At 49.5% G+C, this 20,551-nt stretch overlaps 1 protein-coding gene across 15 annotated transcripts in view; it reads right to left on the bottom strand.

Moving 5' to 3' along the window:
* MSI2 (musashi RNA binding protein 2) overlaps positions 1 to 20,551 on the bottom strand; it is a 406,300-nt gene that overhangs the window by 243,687 nt on the left and 142,062 nt on the right. For all 15 annotated transcript variants that reach the window (XR_011562222.1, XM_070774274.1, XM_070774272.1 and 12 more), the window contains one exon: positions 19,007 to 19,099. Coding sequence is in view for 14 of the 15 variants with exons in the window: in XM_070774274.1 (XP_070630375.1) it covers positions 19,007 to 19,099 (93 nt within the window). In the remaining variant the exon portion in view is untranslated. The remainder of the gene's footprint in view (positions 1 to 19,006; positions 19,100 to 20,551) is intronic.

Here is a 20,551-nt window from a genome sequence, read left to right as displayed (position 1 = left end):
TTCCATATCCTTAACCAATAAAAACTTTGCCCTGTTTTTTTTTTTTTTTTAAAAACAACCCATACTTCAAAGTTTCTAGGATAGAAATGACAAATTTTCAGAGAAACACTTACTAGAGAATACAGAAATCAAGGCATCAATTTAATTTCACACTCTACCTGCCTTGGACTAATTTGTGTAAATTACATTTCATACTAAGAACCTCAGCCCACGTGACCACAATGGAGAAATAAGCAGCTGGCATCAAATTGAGTTTTTCAGGTATAAGTATATAGCTCTTTTTAGTGTGAGAATGTTTAGTTGAAATTTCAATGTGAGTTTTATATAAAAATTTCCAAGTGTTAATTTCCACATTTTCATCAACATGTCAATGTCACTGGGTTTTTTACAGAACTAAGGAGTGCAAATTAATCCACGTGGATCAGCTTTTTTTCTTTCAGAAGACATGACTATAACCAAATTCTCAGCTCAGGGGTGTGAGTTTGCAGAGGAAAGGATGGCCACAGGAAGTTTCACACCAGTTTTCATCTTGGCCTTCCACGTTAGGATCGTGGTAGAGCAGGAAGTCCATCACCGACAAAGCTTCCACATGCATTCCCAGGTAGAACCCTGCACCCGTGGCTACCACAGCCACAGACTGCACATCACCGAGCAGCGGCACCCGGGCACCCAAGAGGAAACCAGAGCCCAGGACCCTCACCCGCCCACCCAGCATTCTCTGCAGGCTAGGCTCGCTCTCTAGTCAAACTTATACTTGCAGCTGCTTACTTTGAAGGAGTTTTCCGAATGGCTTGAAGTGATAGAGTGAGACCACAAATGCACTTTGCTGATGCATGTGTACATGAAAAAGGCACTCTTCCAAACAAGTATACACGTGCCATCCCCCACCCCCTGCAAAGCAGTTTACGAATGGCCCTATACATATTCATAATTCTATGAAGTCACTGCTTTCTTTGAGACTTGAATTGGGGACTAGAAATGCCTACAGTAACTTATGGCCCCCAGGCCAAATCTGGCCCACTGCCTGTTTTTGTAAATAAAACTTTATTGGAACACAGCCATGGTCGCTCATTTACATATTTCTCCTTTTGTACTGTACCAGCAGAACCATAAGGCCCACAGAGCCTCAAATTACTTGCTATCTGGGCCTTTTTAGTCCGTGTGTCAACCCCTGCTCTACATGAGCATGGAGCTAGGAGTGAAAACACGGCTAAGAACGTGACTCTACGATCCTTAGAAACTGTGAGTACTCAATACATCTGAAGATAAATGCCATTTTTAATTGTTGCCTTAAAAAAAAAAGGTTCCTAGAACTAACACATTTGATTTGGAACACTTTATATAAACTTTCATGCCAGTGGTTAAAAGTTATGGGTTTTGAAAAAAAAAAAAAAAAAACCCACACAAAATAACACTAACTTCAACTATAATTTAGTCCCAAGAGCATCTTTGTCAATTTCCTTGGGCTGCCAAATCCATCCACTGGCAGGGCCCAGGTTAAATGCATCTGGGAAGCAGTAACAAATATAACTGGGACACCCTGACTAATGTTCTCCAAGGTTCTCCAGCACTGAAAAGATATTGTTCACGGCCCCACCCATCAGTCACATAAACAAACTGGGCTTGTAGCTTCTGGTGAGGTTGAAGGGTAAGATCTCAAACAGGAACTCTGAACTTGGCAAGAAGGGGAGAGTCTTTAAAACTCTAGGGCATGTGCTCAGCTGGAAACAATCTGGGCAAGGTGAATGCAGGCATCCAACTTGAACCCTGCCTCCTCCCTGCTCACTGTTCTGAGATCTACTGAAGTGAACCTTCTTTATTTGGTTCTTTCCCAAGTGGGCACAGGGCAGGGCTGCTGTCTCCAGAGGCTTGTGGATAAGACACAAGGTGGGCTTCCTCCCACCTTCCATGCCAACTCTGAGGGAGCCCAGAATAAATGTCTGTCAGGCACCTTTTGCAGGTTGGCACTCGGGTTGCTGCCGAGGCAAAGGAAGACCTGAGTCGTCCTCAGAGGTTGCCATGGGCAACCGGCAAGCCAGCAGATGTAAAGCAAGGGCGCAAGGAGTCCAACAGCCGCCCCTGAGGCCCTACTCATCAGTGACGGCCCACAGGTCCCTGTCTCTCCTCACGGCCCTCTACTTCTTGACCCTTGTAGGCAGGGAGAACTCTGCCTCTGATCTCTGATCCCAACACAGCACCTAATACCTAGTGGGCATCAGGACACTGTATGAATGAAGGGTTGGACAAGCATAAACACCTCTGGCCCCTTGAACCATTGAAGGAGACCTTCTTCCTCTGTCTCCAGCTGGCCGCATGGTCCCTAGCCAGCCCGGGTCCTGACTGGACCTGCATCCTTGCATGCATAGTCACTTCAGTTGTGTCCGACTCCTTGTGACCCCATGGACTGTAACCTTCCAGGCTCCTTTGTCCATGGGATTCTCCAGGCAAGAATACTGGAGTGGGCTGCCATGCCCTCCTCCAGGGGATCTTCCCAACTCAGGGACCCAACCCCCGTCTCCTGTACTGTAGGCAGATTCTTTGCTGCTGAGCCACCAGGGAAGCCCTGCCCTGCATCCTTAGAGCTTCTGAATTCTCTAGCCTTCTAGGAGCACCCCTCCTGCCCCCCACTAGCCCACCGGTGTCCCTGAGTGAGGCAAACCAGCTACACTGAAGAGGCTGAGACAAATCAGCATACAGCATCCCCCAAAAGGCAACCAACAGCTGAGAAGCCCTTCCAGGGAGTGGCACTGAATTAAACACCACCAGACACTCCCTTATCCAGAAAGAGTGCTACAATAGACAGTTCTAGAAAAATGCCAATCCATGCGAAGAATGCAGAAATTTCTATCAGAACAGGCTGTTTGAAATAACTTGCAAGTGAATTACAGCAGCTACTTCCTATGGGAGGGGAAATTATTTTAGGCAGCTTTCCAATCCCGCGTGCTCCTTTAATCTAAGTCATATGCAAGAAATATTTATTGAGGGTGGAAGTCTCCCCATAGGTGTGTTTTAAGTGCAGGCCTCAATGGAGCACTCAAGTTAGCTCTATAAAGCTGCCGAAAAGAACATTTTTAATGCATGGTCTCATTTGCTTTAAACTGATTTCTCATTGCAAACAAATAACCCCCCTACAAATATCTGCTTTCCTGCGCTGACGGCCTCTGCTGCCAGGCACGCACTGAGTTCTAGGGACGCCACCATTAAGATGGTGGGTTTCAATAGACACTTGGCATTTATCATAGTGAGAGCATTATCTTCTCAACAGACGCTGACAATTTGTCCTATTCCTCCCTTGAGAGAATCCAGTACGATCACATTTGCTTCCCCTGCATGCTGTTTCTCCTACTACAACATTTCTTTGCCTGGAAAGAAAATATTGTGACTCCTTGCCATATTCACTTCATTAGCATAAGAGGAAAAAAAGCCAAATCCTCCCATGGGCCTCCCCCTACAGTAGCTCCAGCTGGGTTAAACCTAGCAGGATCTCAGACGCAGGACTTGTGTGGCTCGGGTTTCGTCACAGAACTGACAGCTGCAGAGGAATGGGGCAGAGGCTGGGAGGGGCCAAGAAAGTAGTCCCTGAACAACTGAAAGCCGTCCACGTGGGACGGAGGGAATGCGTCCTGCAGATTATGGCGGGGGAGTTTATAGGATGGGAGTGAACCTGGCAGAGTCAGCAGTTAGGGGCTGCAGACATGCAAGGGACGGGGGTAGACGAAAGAAAGAAAAAAAGAGAGAGAGAATATGAATGGGAAGAGGGGAGATTCTCACTGAGTAGACACTGGGCCAACCTGTCTCTTTTAATTCTTTACAACACCTCTCCCCCTGCATAAATGACTTTCTATCCCCACTAAAGAGACAAGAAGTGAGGCTCAGGATAGTGAATCGCCAGCCCCAGGGCACAACACGAATAGCAAATGAGGGCATCTGGATTCAAACTCGGGCCTTATTGTTGTTCACTCGCTCAGTCGTGTCTGACTCTTTATGACCCCATGGACTACAGCACGCCAGGCTTCCCTGTCCTTCACTATCTCCTGGAGTTTGCTCAAACTCACGTCCATTGAGTCAAAGATGCCATCCAACCATCTCGTCCTCTGTCACCCCCTTCTCCCGCCTTCAATCTGTCCCAGCATCAGGGTCTTTTCCAATGAGTCAGCTCTTTGCATCAGGTGGCCAAAGTAATGGAGCTTCAGCATCAGTCTTTCCAATGAATATTCAGGGTTGATTTCCTTTAGGATGGACTGGTTGGATCTCCTTGCAGTCCAAGGGACTCTCAAGAGTCTTCTCCAACACCACAGGTCAAAAGCATCAATTCGTCAGTGCTCAGACTTCTTTATGGTGTAATTCTCATATCTGTACATGACTGCTGGAGAAACCATAGCCTTGACTAGATGGACCTTTGTCAGCAAAGTGATATCTCTGCTTTCTAATCGCTATCTAGGTTTGTCATAGCTTTTCTTTTAAGGAGCAAGCATCTTGTAATTTCAGGGCTGCAATTACCATCTGCAGAGATTTTGGAGTCCAAGAAAATAAAAAACTCAGGTCTACCCGAGTCCAAAGTCCAGAATCATTGTTTCATCCCATGCAATCCTGACAGTTCCCAAGACCCAGGCAATACTCACTAGTGGCATCCCTCTGTTCTTTCGAGAAAAAATGTACCCACAGACAAGTTCTCTCCATCCACAGCCAGATTCCCCAGCATCAGAAATGTCTGTGCTTTGGCTTAATGCTGTTGGGCCCATTCTCACCCCTCAGCCTGGCTGATCAGAAAACAGCAAGTCCGAGGAGAAGCTGGTGGCCTCACCTGTGGGAGAAGCCAAGCACCCACTGGCCGCCGCGAAACAACGGTCCCACCAGCATGATAGCTCCCCCGCAGCGGGCCCTCTGCTTTGCTTAGACCAGAGACAGAAGAGGAGCAGGGCTGGATGCAACAGGAGGCCACAGACCCCACACCTCACTCTCCTCTCGTCCTTCCCTTCTCCAGAGCAGCTGTGCGCCACGCTCAACACCTAGACCTGCCTGAGCCCCTTTCAGCTCCGGAAAAGGCCCTGCTGCCCAGCTCCGCCTGCCCAGAGAGCCTCTCCGTCCTCACGAGCTTCTCCTGCAGGGTGGACACAGCTCCTTTATCCTGACTTCAGGGGAAAGATGGGACCCGCTTACGGAAATGCTCCTGGTAACTGAATACATTCTCCTAGCTCCCCATTCTGAAACGGAAAAACCACAATTTTCCACCATTGGAGACGCCTCCAGTGTCTGGCACAGCCCTGCCCTCTGACACAGAGGGCCCCCTCATCCCACGCTATTTACTGAGCACGGACTACAGCCCAGCACTGGGACTGTCGGGGGGCTGCACAGAGTGAGGAAACAGACCCCGCCCTACCGTCTACTCAGGGCAGAGAGGCTACATGTAAATGTAGGCAAATCTGACTTGTTTCCCCAATAAACCAAGATCCCTCCTCTTTCGTACTCCCTTATGGGTTCTTCCAGCTCCTGGTTTATCTTTTTGAGATGATCTGCAGTTATTCTTGGAGAAGACAATGGCAACCCACTCCAGTACTCTCGCCTGGAAAATCCCATGGACGGAGGAGCCTGGTAGGCTGCAGTCCATGGGGTCGCTAAGAGTCAGACACGATTGAGCGACTTCACTTTCACTTTTCACTTTCATGCATTGGAGAAGGAAATGGCAACCCACTCCAGTGTTCTTGCCTGGAGAATCCCAGGGACCAGGGAGCCTGGTGGGCTGCGGTCTATGGGGTCGCACAGAGTCAGACACAACTGAAGCGACTTAGCAGCAGCAGCAGCAGTTATTCTACTTTTTTACTCTTTTGTTCTTGGCTCATGCTCCCCAACCCCACTCTAAAACTTCAGCTACAAGTAAGCAAGGATCTTGTCTGTTTCATTCAGCCTGTGCCCTCGGCTCCCAGCTCAGCGCCTGGCATTCAGAAGATTGGGTGAATGAATCAACGTGCAATGTACGATGTGCGAGGCTGCAGATGAGATGCCTTCTGGATCTAACGAGGAGGAATGACTGTTCCCCTGCAGCAAACGGTTCTACGACACGCTACTTTTTAAGATTGAAATCATTTTTGCTTTTACGGGTTTTCCTTTCCTCTTTACATTGAGTCAATTAACATCTTCCCACCCCTTAATATTTGCAATAAATTCAAAAACCTGAAGACCAAGCTTATTAGACACAGGAAAGAAAACCTAAATGAGGATGTGGAAAGCTCTCTCAAGAGGCTAAATAAGCTCAATAAACAGGTTAGTGGATCAATATACAAATATATCTTAATAAACATCAGGTAAATGATACTGGGACAATTTCCAGACAGTATCTTCTATTCCTTCTCGGCCGAAAAAAAAAGTTTACTTATTAAAACAAGTTTAAAGAGTTCATCAGCAGGGTCCAACCAGAAGGATTCTCTTTTGGTCTGTATCAGTTCAATGTTTTCCATCAAAGCTAGAGCAGCCGAAGTCAGTTTCACAAACTCAAGGCATCAGGGTAGTTGAACTGAACTCAAGGTATGTGCCATTGAAAACTATGCAAAACTCAATCTTCATCTTCAGGCAAAAAGGATCCAGGGAAGACTTTCAATTTGCATTATCCCCAAGGAGACTGGAAGAACTGAGTGGTAAACCCACCCACGGGACAGATGAGAGAGACAGGTGTTGGTGGGGGAGGAGGTGGTAGTGGGCAACTGCTGAAGAGCACTGGAAAGGCAACTCTAGCAGCTGAACCTGGGTCTTATTGCTGTTCAGTGGCTCAGTCATGTCCAGTTCTTTGCAACCCCATGGACTGCAGCACGCCAGCCTTACCTGTCCTTCACTATCTCCTGGAGTTTGCTCAAACTCATGTCTATTGAGTTGATGATTCCATCCAAACATCTCATCCTCTGTCTCCCCCTTCTCCTCCTGCCCTCAATCTTTCCCAGCATCAGGATTTTTTTTCAACGAGTCAGCTCTTTGCATCAGGTGGCTGAAGTACTGGAGCTTCAGCTAGTCGTTGCAATGAATATTCAGGGTTGATTTCCTTTAGGACTGACTGCCTGCGTCTTAAGAGGATGAAACTAACAGCAGCTCATCTTTCTACCGTTTATCACGCACTTGGTTTCGGCAGGATGCTAAGAACTATGTATGTCTCAGTTCAATTATGAATCATGACAATCCTGGGCGGTTTAAGCACCATCCTCATTCCCATCCTGCAGATAAAGTAACTGAGGTAGAAAGAAGTTAAATGGCTTGCTCAGAGCTAATAAACAGATGAGCTGGGATTTGACACCAGCCAGTCTGCGTATTAAAAAGAAAAAAAAAAATCTATGCCCTTATTACCAGGCAATATGCAAAACCAGGAGGCTGGCAAACTCTGGCTTCGAGCCCAATCCAGCAGCCTTTTGTTGTTTGTAAATAAAGTTTTATTGGAACACAGCCACAACCATTCGTTTTCATACCGTCTATGACTGCTGTCACTCCTGCTACAATGGCAGAGTGGAGTGCTTGTGAGAGACCATCTGGGCCACAAAACCGAAAACAGTTATTATCTGGTCCTGCTCAGAAAAAATATGCCAACCCCTACTCTACACAGTACTGATTCTCAACGTTTCCACCTAAGAGCTCCTTACCAGGAGTGAAGTCAGGAAAATCCCGAGACGGCCCAGAACGACGGAGGACAGAGCCTATCGCAGCCAGCAGCTATCCTGAAATGTCTCCAAGTCTCAGGGTTTTTCAAAAACAATTATGCAAATTTTGCAGTTCATGCCATAATATTTGTTCTAACATAATATATGTTTTAAACAAACAACCATAAAGTCACAACCAGCTTCCTGGAAGATGTGCCACAGACACCCCACGGCCCAGCTCACCGCTGGCCACCGCGCCCACAGCCCTGAGGGAGATGGCCAGCCCAGCAGCCGCGCTGGAGCCACAAGCCCAGGCCTCCTGGCCGGGCTCGGGTCTGCACTCGGGGTCCACTGTCGTCTGTCTGCAGCTCTGAGCAAGTCGTTCATGCTCTCCTGAGCTTCCTGTCCTGGCTTCCAAACGGGGACAGGCTTCCCTCCCCACAGGGCCACTGGGACAATTCTGTCAAAAGGCACATGGAAAGTCTGGGCGAACTGCAATCTCTGAATCAGAACAAATGCCAGCTTAGCTGGAACGGAGACCCATGGCATCAATAAATCCTCCTTTTTGCTATTAAAACACATCTATCAATAAAGGAAATAGGGTATTCCTTTCTATTTTCTATTGAAGTATATTTGATTTATAATGTGCTATTACTACTGCTGCTAAGTCGCTTCAGTCGTGTCCAACTCGGTGCGACTCCACAGATGGCAGCCCACCAGGCCCCGCCGTCCCTGGGATTCTCCAGGCAAGAACACTGGAGTGGGTTGCCATTTCCTTCTCCAATGCATGAAAGTGAAAAGTGAAAGTGAAGTCGCTCAGTTGTGTCTGACTCTTAGCGACCCCATGGACTGCAGCCCACCAGGCTCCTCCGTCCATGGATTTTCCAGGCAAGAGTACTGGAGTGGGGTGCTACTGCTTCTGGTATACAGCAAAGTGATGCAGTTTTATATACACACACACACACACACACACACACACACACACACACACACATATATGTATATGTATATGGGCTTCCCTGATAGCTCAGTTGGTAAAGAATCCACCTGCAATGAAGTGGACCCTGTTCGATTCCTGGGTCGGGAAGATCTGCTGGAGAAGGGACAGACTACCCACTCCAGTATTCTTGGGCTTCCCTTGTGGCTCAGCTGGTAAAGAATCTGCCTGCAATGTGGGAGACCTGAGTTCAATCCCTTGGTTGGGAAGATCCCCTGGAGAAGGGAAAGGCTACCCACTTCAGTATTCTGGCCTGGAGAATTCCATGGACTGGAGGTCCATGGGGTCACAAAGAGTCAGATGTGATTGAGCAACTTTCACACACACACATATGTATTCACATCGACACACACACATATGTGTTCTTTTCCATTATGGTTTATCACAAGTCATCGGATATAGTCCCCTGTTCTATACAACAGGGCCTTGTTGTTCATCCATCCTATAGATGACAGTTCGTATCTTCTAGTCCAAACGACCAATCCAACCCTGCCCTGCCCCCTTCCCCTTGGCAACCACAAGTCTATGCTCTATGTCCGAGTCTGCTTCTGTTGAGATTCCATATATAAGTGATAGTGTATGACATCTGTCTTTCTCTTTGTGATTTATTTCACTGATAATTTCTAGGTCTACCCATGCAGCTGCAAACGGCATTACTCCACTCCTTTCTATGGCTGAGAAGTATTCCGCTGTGTTCATGCACCACGTCTTCCTTACCCATTCACCTGTCAACGGACACTTATGTTGTTTCCATGTCTTGGCTACTGTAAATAGAGCGGCTATGAACACAGGGGTGCACGTATCTTTTTGAATGATTGTTGTCTCACGATATATGCCCAGGAGTGGGACTGCTGAGTCCTAAGGCAACTCTAGTCTTTAAAGGAGCCTCCATACTGTTTTCCATGGTGGCTACACCAATTTACATCTGGAGTCGTCTTGTTTTAAAGAGAAAACCTTTTTGTTGTTGTTGTTATTTTAATACCAGAATCAGCAAACTGCTTCACCAACCACCCCAGCACTTCTCTCTCTGATGCTCACCCAGCTCTCCTGCAGTTCCCCAAGAACGCTGATAAGAAGATCAGGAAGGCTGCCTCTGATCGTTCCATACTCTTATTAATACTTCCTGAAGGGAAAAGCACCTTAAATGGTTTTTTTCAAGCAATAACACTCTATAAACAATAAGCAAGTCTGAAAATATTTACCTCTGCTGCCAATTATAAAAAGACCATTAGCAACCTCAACAACCAAAAATCTCTAATTTACAACTAATCCGATTCCACAAATTACATCCTCCATGACAGACCACCTAAAACACGACTTCCTGTAAACAAACCATTCTGCTGTTTTGTTTTGAATATAATTAAATCCTTATTCTGCTCTTTAACTACAAGAAACTCACTTTTTTGCTACAAAGGGCAGAAACTTTTATTTTCAAAAGACACAGAAATACTACCCAAGTAGGAGCCCATAGGGCTCCTACACTCCACATCCAGATGAGCCGCCCTTGCCTGGGGCTGTGGGTCTGTCTGTCTGTCCTGCCGTCCTCAGGCCACTTACTATACTTGCTGACCTGTGTGGACTCCTGCCCGCAGTGGCTGAATTAAGGAGTGCAGGCTGTAAACAGTTCAAAGTAAGTGTTCTGGAACATACAGGAAGGAATACTTAAATCTGCTGGAGGTGATCAAAAGTTTAATGCCTTTGGAGTTTCAGGCCAAGGGTCTCAACTTCTCCAACCTCCCATTTATTTAGGGCGAATGATTTATTCTGAGCTCTTGAAAAATCTTTCAGTCCTAGGCAAACCAGGACGGTTGGTCACCCTACCCTTTTCAGCCCTGTTCTTCTCCTAACAATCAGGAATCCATCCATAATATTCATTGTCTGCCTGCTGTGTGTTATCTTCCATCTGTGTCCACCCCGCCAACGCCCAACCATTGCACTTTGCAAGGGGTAATCATCAACCTTTCACAGTAAGGGCCCCTCTGCCCAGATTCTTCCACCCTGGAAACATCCTGGTCACACAAACATCCCATGAAGAAGAAAAGACCATCACCCTGGCTGCAGAAGGTATGCGGACTTGAAGCAAATCAAATCCCACTCTGCCAACAATTCGACTCTAGGAAGACAATACAGAGTGGAGAAAAAATGGAAAACGCACATACAAATTCAATCTATCAAATCTCCTATTTATTTTATGCAAAGTTTTCCCGCTGCTTATTAATGCCAGCTTTCCCTCTACCATTTAATCTCTGCTTCCATTTCATTCTTGGAGGCCTGTGATTATTCTAATTCAGCATTTGGATGACTTCATTTCCGCTCAAGTACACCCAGGTCAACTTGGATAGAAAAGAAAGAGGAGGAGAAGAAAAATAATCAGCTAAAAGCTATTAAATATCAGCCGTATGCCTCATGATTGGTTTTAAAGGCAGCAATGAGGTTAGCAACAGTCAGAAACTCAACCCTTCTGCCTCTGCCTGCATATTAACATTTTTTCTGGGGCTCTCACTCTCACGGCTTCGAATGTAAATAAAGTACTGATGGGCGGCCCATTTTCAGCTAATTCACAAATACCAAGTTTGAATACACGGAGCTGTAAAAATTTAGAGGGTGGTAACCTGACAAATCCAGCCGTTCTACAGAGAGACTAATTCTCAGAGAACAAAGGAAACAGGGGGGAAAAAAGAGGGAGAAGAGAAAGAAAGAAAAAAGAAAAGCATACGCAACCCATGTCATGGAGTATCCTATTGGTGGGCCAAGGGGTGGGCAGGAATCTCCGTATCAGTGTTCACTCCACGAAACAATGGGATCCGATTTCTATGCCAAGTCTAAATGAACTGAGTTTTCTCCTCCGTAAGAACCACTCCTTGCACCCACTGGCACAAGCTTGAACCGTGATTTCTCAGACACTTTCAGTTCCCACTGAAGTACGTCCAGGGGGAGAGAGGCTTCTTTCTCATGCTAACAACTCCATTGTAAGTGACATCTTCAAGCTGCCAGGAGGGCTCTGGGAAGGTGAGCTGGAGGAGCCCTTAAACCCCTTCTCCAGAGGCTCATTAACTCCTTCCTGCCCAAGGGCTCTCCAGCCCCTGCTTTTCCTCTTCCAGGCCCCCTATAAAAACCCAGTGATGCTAAACCACACTGGAAAACACGGTACAAACACACAGCCAGAAAGTTTGCGCCTTCTTCCTCTACCTACTACGCATACACATGTGATCAGCATAATCTCAAAGTTTTCCCAGCTTGTGATCCAGAAGGCATCCTATTTTTCTATTTGTATATTTTAAAACACTGTTAACCGAGCAATAATAATGTCTGATGCATTTGCCTAACAACAGCTGGCTATATTTTATCCACTAAAAGGGAAATGGGAAGTTTTCCTAGAAACCCACTCATCTATTTCAGGAGCTCCTTTTTTTAAGCAGGGGAAAAAATAAAAGAGGATTTAGGAGAAGTGAGGTTGGGGTGCTCAATCAATCTGCTTCTAACTCAACCTCCTCCACGGGCTGCAGCAGAAATGGAGGAAGAAGTTCACCAGGAGAACAGAAAGCTGCTTGGCAAGAGGGTTCACCTGCAAAGCCCAAGGCTCATGTTACTTGTGGGCTCTGTTTGCCGTCACCTGGCCCAGGAGGCTCAGGCCCGCAGATGAGGCAGGACTCCCCTGTTTGCCAACTGTGACTTTCTGCCCTCAGCAGCTCTGCCAGGGGTCACAGGGCAAATAAAGTCCCCTCCCCCATATGACACACCTCCAAAGGGAGAGACTGACACAAACCAGCCAGAGATTTAATAAAACACCAGGACAGTGTTGGCCTTGTTCTGAGCTGTCACAGGAAGAAAATTTAAACACACAAGTAGCCTTCAGCATGGCTGGTCAGGGAGGAAAGAGCAAACGGCCCTTCCTGGTGCACTCTGGAGCTCCAAGTCAAGGTCCGAGGGACGCCATGGCCCTCCAGAGTGAAGGCCCGCAGGTGACAGGCGAGCCCAGCACGCCGAACATCACTTTCCAGTGAGTCCGTGTGTGCAAACCACTTCAGAAGACGCTGGCCTCGTGGGGGCCGTGAAGCCCACAAAGGACAGACAGGACTTTTGTTTTCCAGGCCTGGTCGGAAAGAACCGCACACCTCCCAGAGCTCTGTGTATCTATGGCTTGCCTTAGGAAGCAATAAAATCACAGTCCACTTTCAGGAACACAGTGGCTTGCTTATTTATTTTCGCACAGATCTCCTGCCTTTCCCATTTCAAAGGCTTTATGATATTTTCATTCTAGATCCTTCTCTCCTCACACACACACAGCATCAACAGGAACATCTTTGCAGTGGCCGGGGGTGCCCGCGTCGTGCCTGCATGTAAAACCTGGAGACAGAAGAGACAAGGCAGACCCCCCACGAGTGGAATCGATGAGATCTCATTACATTAAGCAGACAATTCCTTCTTGTTCTCCATGTTCCCCCTGCCAAAGTTTTCTAGCACCATTCTCTAAGTCAAGCTAACTTCCCTGAGGGCTCGAAGGCCCCTCTCGGTCTCATTTCCATGGGGCTTGCCTTCAGTGAGACAGAGGAGGACTTTACAGACCTCCTTCGCGGGGCCTCGTCCTCCCATCGGCCACGGTCAGGGGCTGGCCCAGCAAAGGGTTAAAGCCCTCACGTCAAACCCGCACTCTCGGGCACTGGCCCAGAAGGGACATGGGAACCAGGGCAGCCAGTGATAAAGGCCGGATTGTAGCAGCCCACTGAATTGGAAATGACTTGTAGGTCTAATGAAACAGAACTTTGGCAGTAAAACAGAATGAAAGGAATGAGACAATAAAAGGCTGGAACAAAGGGTGCAGAGTCGGTTCAGCTTAGCAAAATAAGCTCACTTTGTTGGTGGGGAAAGCCAAAGCCGATTAGGATAAACCAATGACTAAGCGTAAGTCTTCCAAACTAATTACACAGTTCACCATGTGAAGTATAATTGGGAGCCTCCAGATGCGGGCTGCTCTGCTTTCAGAGAGTTATATAAAGTGAGAATTACCTAGCGAGCCCGCACCGAGCAGCCCTCTCATTGAGGTGAACGGCTGAGAGGTGCACAACGGCTCCATCCAGGACGAAGCCGAGAATTCATTAAGTTTAAAGGCCTCTTTTTGATCTCCCAAATCCTATAAGTGAGAATTTTAGAAACCGGTACTTGAAGGAGGGGCCTAAAGGGGAGAAGGAGGAAGCTCTGGTACATGGAGCGGCTTTGATCCCAGGGCTTTTTAATAATCGCCACGCCAGGCTCATCCGCACAGCCGTGGCGGGGGAACAGCGCCCAACAGCCCGATGGATGGTCGGGGTTTGTGTGCGTGTATCGAGAGCATCATTTATGTGCCATTTTTCTGAGTGGTCTATATACATCATTCTCGCCGGCAAGAAATCGTCAGCACAGATAGCATCCACTAGGAAACCTGAAGCAGTAAAATAAATTACCGGAGACCAACATTCCTGACAAATGAACCTTCTCCCTCTGAGGGTGGGGGCTGCTCCGTGGTAAAGTGGCAGATGAGGTTTTATAAACATTGAACTCGGGTGAAAATGAGTGAGTCTGCAGGCTGCACGACCGTGGACAACTTACTGACCTCTCCCAACATCAGCCTCCTCATCTGCAGAAGAGATGTCCCACCACCTCACTTGACATCCCTGAGAACCAGCTTTCTAATGCATTAAAACCTCAGCACAAAGCACATGGCCCTCTAATCCAGAAACATCAGAACACAGTAAAGAAGTTCACCCTAACATCTCAACCTCACAAATTCTGCATCTTCCTTCATTCAGATCTAGCACAGGTAACAAGAAATTGGAAATAATTTACAGTTTTCCCAGACCTTCCTCAAAGGATGAAGATCCCAGTTTATAAATGGTAGCTTTTTCCAAATAGAGAATCCCTTCATCGCCCCTGGATCCTGAAGTGCACAAATTAACTCTACCACCGTTACAGCTGTTTTGTTGACCATTAGTACATCATGCTCATTACTACTGATAACATCTTGTCTTGGTTACAGTCTATAGACACCACAGATACCTATCTATCTATCTACCTATGTAAGTTTACTTAAACACTTTCTAAATTATTCAATTTTCCAAGCTTGAAACCAACCTTAGGAATAATCGAGTACAGAGGCTGGCAAATCATGGCCCATGGGCCAAATGGGGCCCCAAACTTGTTTTCATAAATAAAGTTTTATTGGAACAAAGCCATGCAATGGTTTGTGTGTTGGCTACAGCTGCATTCTCTGTACAATGGAAGTGAGTAGCTGTAACAGAGCCAAAACTATTTACAAGTTTACAAGTCAAACCCTTTACAAGTTTTGCACGCCCTTCCCTGGGGTGGGAAGCTGAGGCCAGAAAAGCACGGGCCTGTTAAGATGCCGCAGCGGCGTCCTCATGCGGCCATGCCCAGTATGAGGGTCTGGGGTACCTCTTCTTACTTTACTCCAACGAGGGGGCCAGAATAACTACCCAGGGGGTGAGAATGGCACCAAAGTCAGCAGAGTCCTTATGCCGCGACTGCACAGTCTCATCTTAAATACAGATAAGTAGCAACGCCCCTAACCTGGGGGTGGGGTTGTAAATCTCTGGGAAGCAAGTGGGAGAAAAGCACCAAAGGCAATTACAAGCCTCCAACTCGAGTTATTTCAAGCTCTGGGTGTACAGTCCTGCACCCACTCCGCTTATAGTAAAGACACATTCAGCCCTCCCGAGCTCAGCCCCAGGACAGCCACCTTCCCCACCCTGATTGCCACCTGAAATAAACAGCCCAACAGCTGCCACCTTAGGAAAGACGGGAAGAGGCAGCACCAAGAGGCCTGACAACGAGCGAAAACTGCAAAGAAGGCGGGAAACTCTGGGCGGAGGCTGCGGAGGGGCGGGAGGCTCTGGACTGGGAGGAAGGAGGGCGTGCACTGTGCCTGTCACACAGCCTGGTTCACCTGGGTGACCTCCGCTGAGACTTCACCCCCCTGACCTGTGCTGTCCACCCCTGCAAACGGGCTGCTGGGGACACCCGGATCCGCTGTGTGGAAGCAAGGAGGCTGTGCAGGCCCAGGTCCCCGGCACTGCCCCTGGGCACCCAAAGGGGACACCATCTCTGCCTCTCCTGGGCATCCTCCCTGCCCTAAGTCTATCTCACGGGTCGGTAAGCAGTTGAAACAGGGCCTAGAGTTTGGGTTCTGTTATTAGACAAGCCTAGAAGGGAAGTCTGTGACCTTTCAGGAGGCTGTGACCTTGAGACAAAGATACAGTGCCACCAAGGCTCTACTTAACAATCTACAAAATGGGCAGGGCCCCCACCAGCACCCCAGAGAAGAATTAAGTGAGATAAGAATGTAAGTCAATGGCCTGGCCCAAGGAAGAAAGAAAGGGGAAGTTCTAGTCGCTCAGTCATGTCCAACTCTTTGCAACTCCATGGACTATAGCCTGCCAGGCTCCTCTGTCTACGGAATTCTCTAAGCAAGCCTACTAGAGTGGGTTGCCATTCCCTTCTCCAGGGGAGCTTCCAGACCCAGGGATCAAACCTGGGTCTCCTGCATTACAGAGAGATTCTTTACCATCTGAGCCACCAGGGAAGCCCGACCTGGCCCATATTCAACACTTAACACGCACTCACTAAATTATTCATTAAATTACACCTTCCTAATGTGCAGTTAGGAGAAGGCGATGGCACCCCACTCCAGTACTCTTGCTGGAAAATCCCATGGACGGAGGAGCCTGGTAGGCTGCAGCCCATGGAGTCGCTAAGAGTCAGGCACGGCAGAGTGACTTCACTTTCACTTTTCACTTTCATGCATTGGAGAAGGAAATGGCAACCCAGTCCAGTGTTCTTGCCTGGAGAATCCCAGGGACGGGGGAGCCTAGTGGGCTGCCGTCTATGGGGTCGCACAGAGTGGGACACGACTGACACGACTTAGCAGCGGCAGCAGCAGCAATGTGCAGTTAACCAACCGAAAAGATCCCCGAACAACCTGACAGTGGGGAGTGTGCACAGGTGTGTGAGCAAACCTTATGCAAGTGTGTGCGTGTGTCTTTTCCATTTCCCTCAGTCTGTCAATTTACTGTTACTCCTTTCACAGGTGCAGGGCTCACTCATGGCCCTTGAGGCCCAGCAGCAGGGTCTCCCCTTCTGGGATCCTTCTGCACTCAAGTGAATTATACCAGAATCCTGAGAGGCAGTGGGCCCTACCCTAGGGAACACACAAGTCACTCCAGCCACCAGCCAAACAAGGAACAAGCTCCTGTGAATACAGACTCAGCTAACCCGCAGAGCACACTGACGCACCAGGCTACTAACACATGAGTGTACAGAGCGTGAGGGCTGGGATATGCTCAAAGGCCTCCTTAGTCCTTCGATAAAACACTTGGTAGGTTTATGGATCCTGCTGGAATCCGCAGGTATTACTGCAAAACTAACTGAGCAGCTTTGGACCTGGTGAGTGCCAAGTCAGGGAAGACAGTCTGTGGCCGTCTGCAGACAAGAGGACGCGGTTCCCAGAGCAGGGACGGCCGCTGCTGCGGGTTCGCCGCTTCCTGCCACCGGCCCACGGACTGAGTCACAGCGCTAAGTGCTAATGAAGGACAACGGAAAGACAGAGCGAGAGAGAAAGGAGAGAGAGAAGGAGAGACCAGCGCCGGGCATGTGTGGAGATGTGGCAAGTACGAGCCTGTTCGGGATATTCTAACAGCCCATCTGGGCAGCATCAACTTTCCTGACACCCACAAATTGGCCCATGAGATTCCAAAGCAGGTTATGGCTCGAAAAAGAAATCCCACTTCATGTTTGCAAACACTACCCCCCAGCCTGGTTTTAAAGGCGGAAACGGTAGCAACGAGGGCCGGCACTCCAGAGCCTTCCATTACGCAAGCTGTGTTTGTCTCATTAAATTATTTCCAATCTCTCTCCCTGGGCAGGGCGGGGCTGGGGGATGGACCCATCCCCCTCGGCACTCTCAATCAGTCCTGAAGAGCAGCGAGACAACGGACATCAGCACACTCAGCTATTCTTTATCCCGCCAGAATGAATCAGCCCCCAACTGGCAATGCCAGACAGTGCCGTGGGGAAGGAGCCTTTCATAACCGACCCGGAAGGGCAGCTGAGTGCCACTCGGAAAGCAAGGCTGGGCGGGAGGAGGCTGGGTTCTGGGAAGCATGGTCTCCCATCCATGCAGAAACAGATGAACGCCAGAAACAGGAAAATCTCCCGTTCTGAGGCTAACCAGGAGTCAAAGCCTGCCTCCCAAAGAGGAGTCCACGACAGGCCTCTCCTGGAGATGGGCCCCCAGCTGGCCATCACTGCGGGCAAGGAACGAAAGCACAGAACTTTCAGGCCGGCCGGTGGGCAGCAGTGCCTTTCTGCCACCCAGGGCACGCGTGACGGGTGTCATGGGGGAAAGGAATGACCAAGCTTAGGACGGTGTCTTCCAGGACCCTGGGCAGGCAGGCCTCTGCACTCCCGCCCTGTGGTGGGGGCGGGGGCACACGACACAGGCCTGTGCAGAAGCAGCCCGTTGCGCCTGTGGACCCAGGACCAGGCTCACAGCTGCTCAAAGACACAGAGGCTGCGGGCCTGCACACCCACTCACCCGCCAGCCTCCTGGGACACACGAGCCCGCGGGGGGCGCCGCACGACAGCCAGCAAGGCTCGGCGCCCCCCAAGCCACCCTGTGGGGGCCAGGGGGAAACAGTCCCCCGAGGAACGGGGCCCCCTCAGGAAGAACCCACCCTCCAAGGCCGTGCCTCCCCGCCAAGCAGAAAGGGGCCGAATGAATCACCCACAGTTACACACCCTGTCTGTCTGTCTGACTCACGCATTCTCACACTCGGTTTCCTGACTCCTCTGGGGCCTCCTGAGTCGCTCCGGGCCCAATCCCCCGGCACAGCCCAGGGGATGATCGCACTGCTGTCTCCTGGACATCCTGACAGGTTCGCGCCCAGCATCTTTCCTGGGTTTCCTCAGGCATTTGACAGGGGAGGAGCGTTCAGCCCCCAGGGAGCCTCCTCTCTCAGTGCATCCTCCAGAAAGGCCCAGAACGAAGCCCAGTGCCGACAGAGACCAGCTTCTGCGGGAGCTCCTGCCCTGTGACTCCCAGCTCAGAGTCCCTTCCCTAGCCGGCGCTGCCCCTGTCAGCTCCCGGCCCAGGCCCCACACGACCAGCTAAGGCCGGTGAAACCGCACTCAAAGGCCGCTCTGTCTGTTCCTGTCGGCGCACGGGGCTCCGTGCCCACCACAAGCCAGGCTCTTCCATCTCGGCTCCTGCCGAATCCCATTCACATCTCGACAGCCAAGTCCAAGGACGAGGCTCTGGAGGAGACGGTTGTGGCAAAGGCAGGGGCCATAGCAGCCACTCTGAAGGACAGAGGAGGCTGCCCCAGCCCCACACGCCCCTTACCTTGCCGAACTGCTCGAAATACTGCTTCACATCTTCCACCACGGTGTTCGCAGACAGTCCTCCTACAAAGATTTTCTTTGTTCTTGTGACCATCTGCAAGAAACGACAAGAGGAAGACGGGTTAACTTGGTTATCTGAAGCCACACTCACCGAGCTGTTGAACAAGCCTCTCTGCATACTTCTCCAGAGAGGAAGGCGATGTGAGGACTATCTCAGCTGCTCAGAGCAGGCCCTTCAGACGTCTCAGGATGCCAGAGACAGTCACGAGGAATACCTTAGGCCTTCAGGCCGCAACCTGAAAGCTGGCATTTCATGCAGATGGAGAGTGGACTTCAAAGCCTCACTGGCCATAACACACAGCTTCATTGTGATGTGAAGTCACACGTCAGAGCTATTTTAAACCGAAGAGACGCGAACAAAGGAGAACTATGTGTATAAAGACATGCTGCCCAGAAAGTACCCACAGATGTGTCAATAAGAAACTCACATGTAATTCAAAACTCTGTGCAGACTGCCTGCACGGAGCCATTCCAGGTGCTGGCTTGTGTCTGCCAACAGGACAGGCACTGGGAGGGTCAGCCCCCCGTGCCCACCCCCAGGGCTCCTGTCCCTCGGGGTTTCTCACCATTCCCCTTGATGTGTCCTACACTCAGTCAAGCCCAGCTGGTCCCCAGGCCTCCCCACCTCTGTCCACGCAGGTTCTCCTTGGGAGACCTCTCCACGCCTGTACCTCCCATGCCAAGCTGACTACCCTCCAAGATGCAACGCTCTTCTCCAAAATGCCAAATACCTATATGGCCGCCCCACCCAGAAGCTGCGCCTCTCACTTCTGAGCCCCCTAACGCCGTGCCCCTCTGCCTCTCACACACTCGCTACTTTCCACTTGGTGCTAAAGTGAGTGATAATCCTGCCCTCCTTACCTCCTCCCCCAGACCGTCTCCTGACTCCTCTCAGGATGCCCTGCAGTTCAAATACAGGGCCAGGCACACAGAAGCCCACACCCGCAGTTTGCTGGATACAAAAACAAATGAACTTCCGAATGGTCCCCCTTCAAAATCCCACCAGGCCCAAAGCAAAAGGAGGCGGAAGGTCAGTGATGTCAGCTCTTCAGAGCGGGACCAAAAACCTTACACGGAAGAGTGAAAGACGACAAAATGAACGTTATTCTGAAAACTAAGTTAGGCTACGTGGGTTTGGGGGTTGTTTTGTTTGTTTGGTTTCTCTTTAACATCAAATTAAAAAAATGTAAACCTCAGTGGACACAGGATCTCCCCAGTCTAGTCACACACAATAAAAGCACAACATCTTAACTCAATGGGTAGGCTCTTGTCACACACACACACATACACACATCAAATCATCACACTGGAGGGCTTCCCTGGGGGCTCAGGGGTAAAGAATCCGCCTGCCAAGGCAGGAGACACAGGTTCAATCCCTGATCCAGGAAGATCCCACACGCTGCAGAGCAACTAAGCCTGTGCGCCACAACGATTGATCCCGCGCTCTAGAGCCTGGGGCTTGCAACTTCTGCGGCCCGAGCGTCCT

This window comes from Bos indicus, chromosome 19, assembly GCF_029378745.1.
Source record: "Bos indicus isolate NIAB-ARS_2022 breed Sahiwal x Tharparkar chromosome 19, NIAB-ARS_B.indTharparkar_mat_pri_1.0, whole genome shotgun sequence".
Taxonomy (NCBI): Eukaryota; Metazoa; Chordata; class Mammalia; order Artiodactyla; family Bovidae; genus Bos; species Bos indicus.
This window is presented reverse-complemented; position numbering and strand designations above follow the sequence as displayed.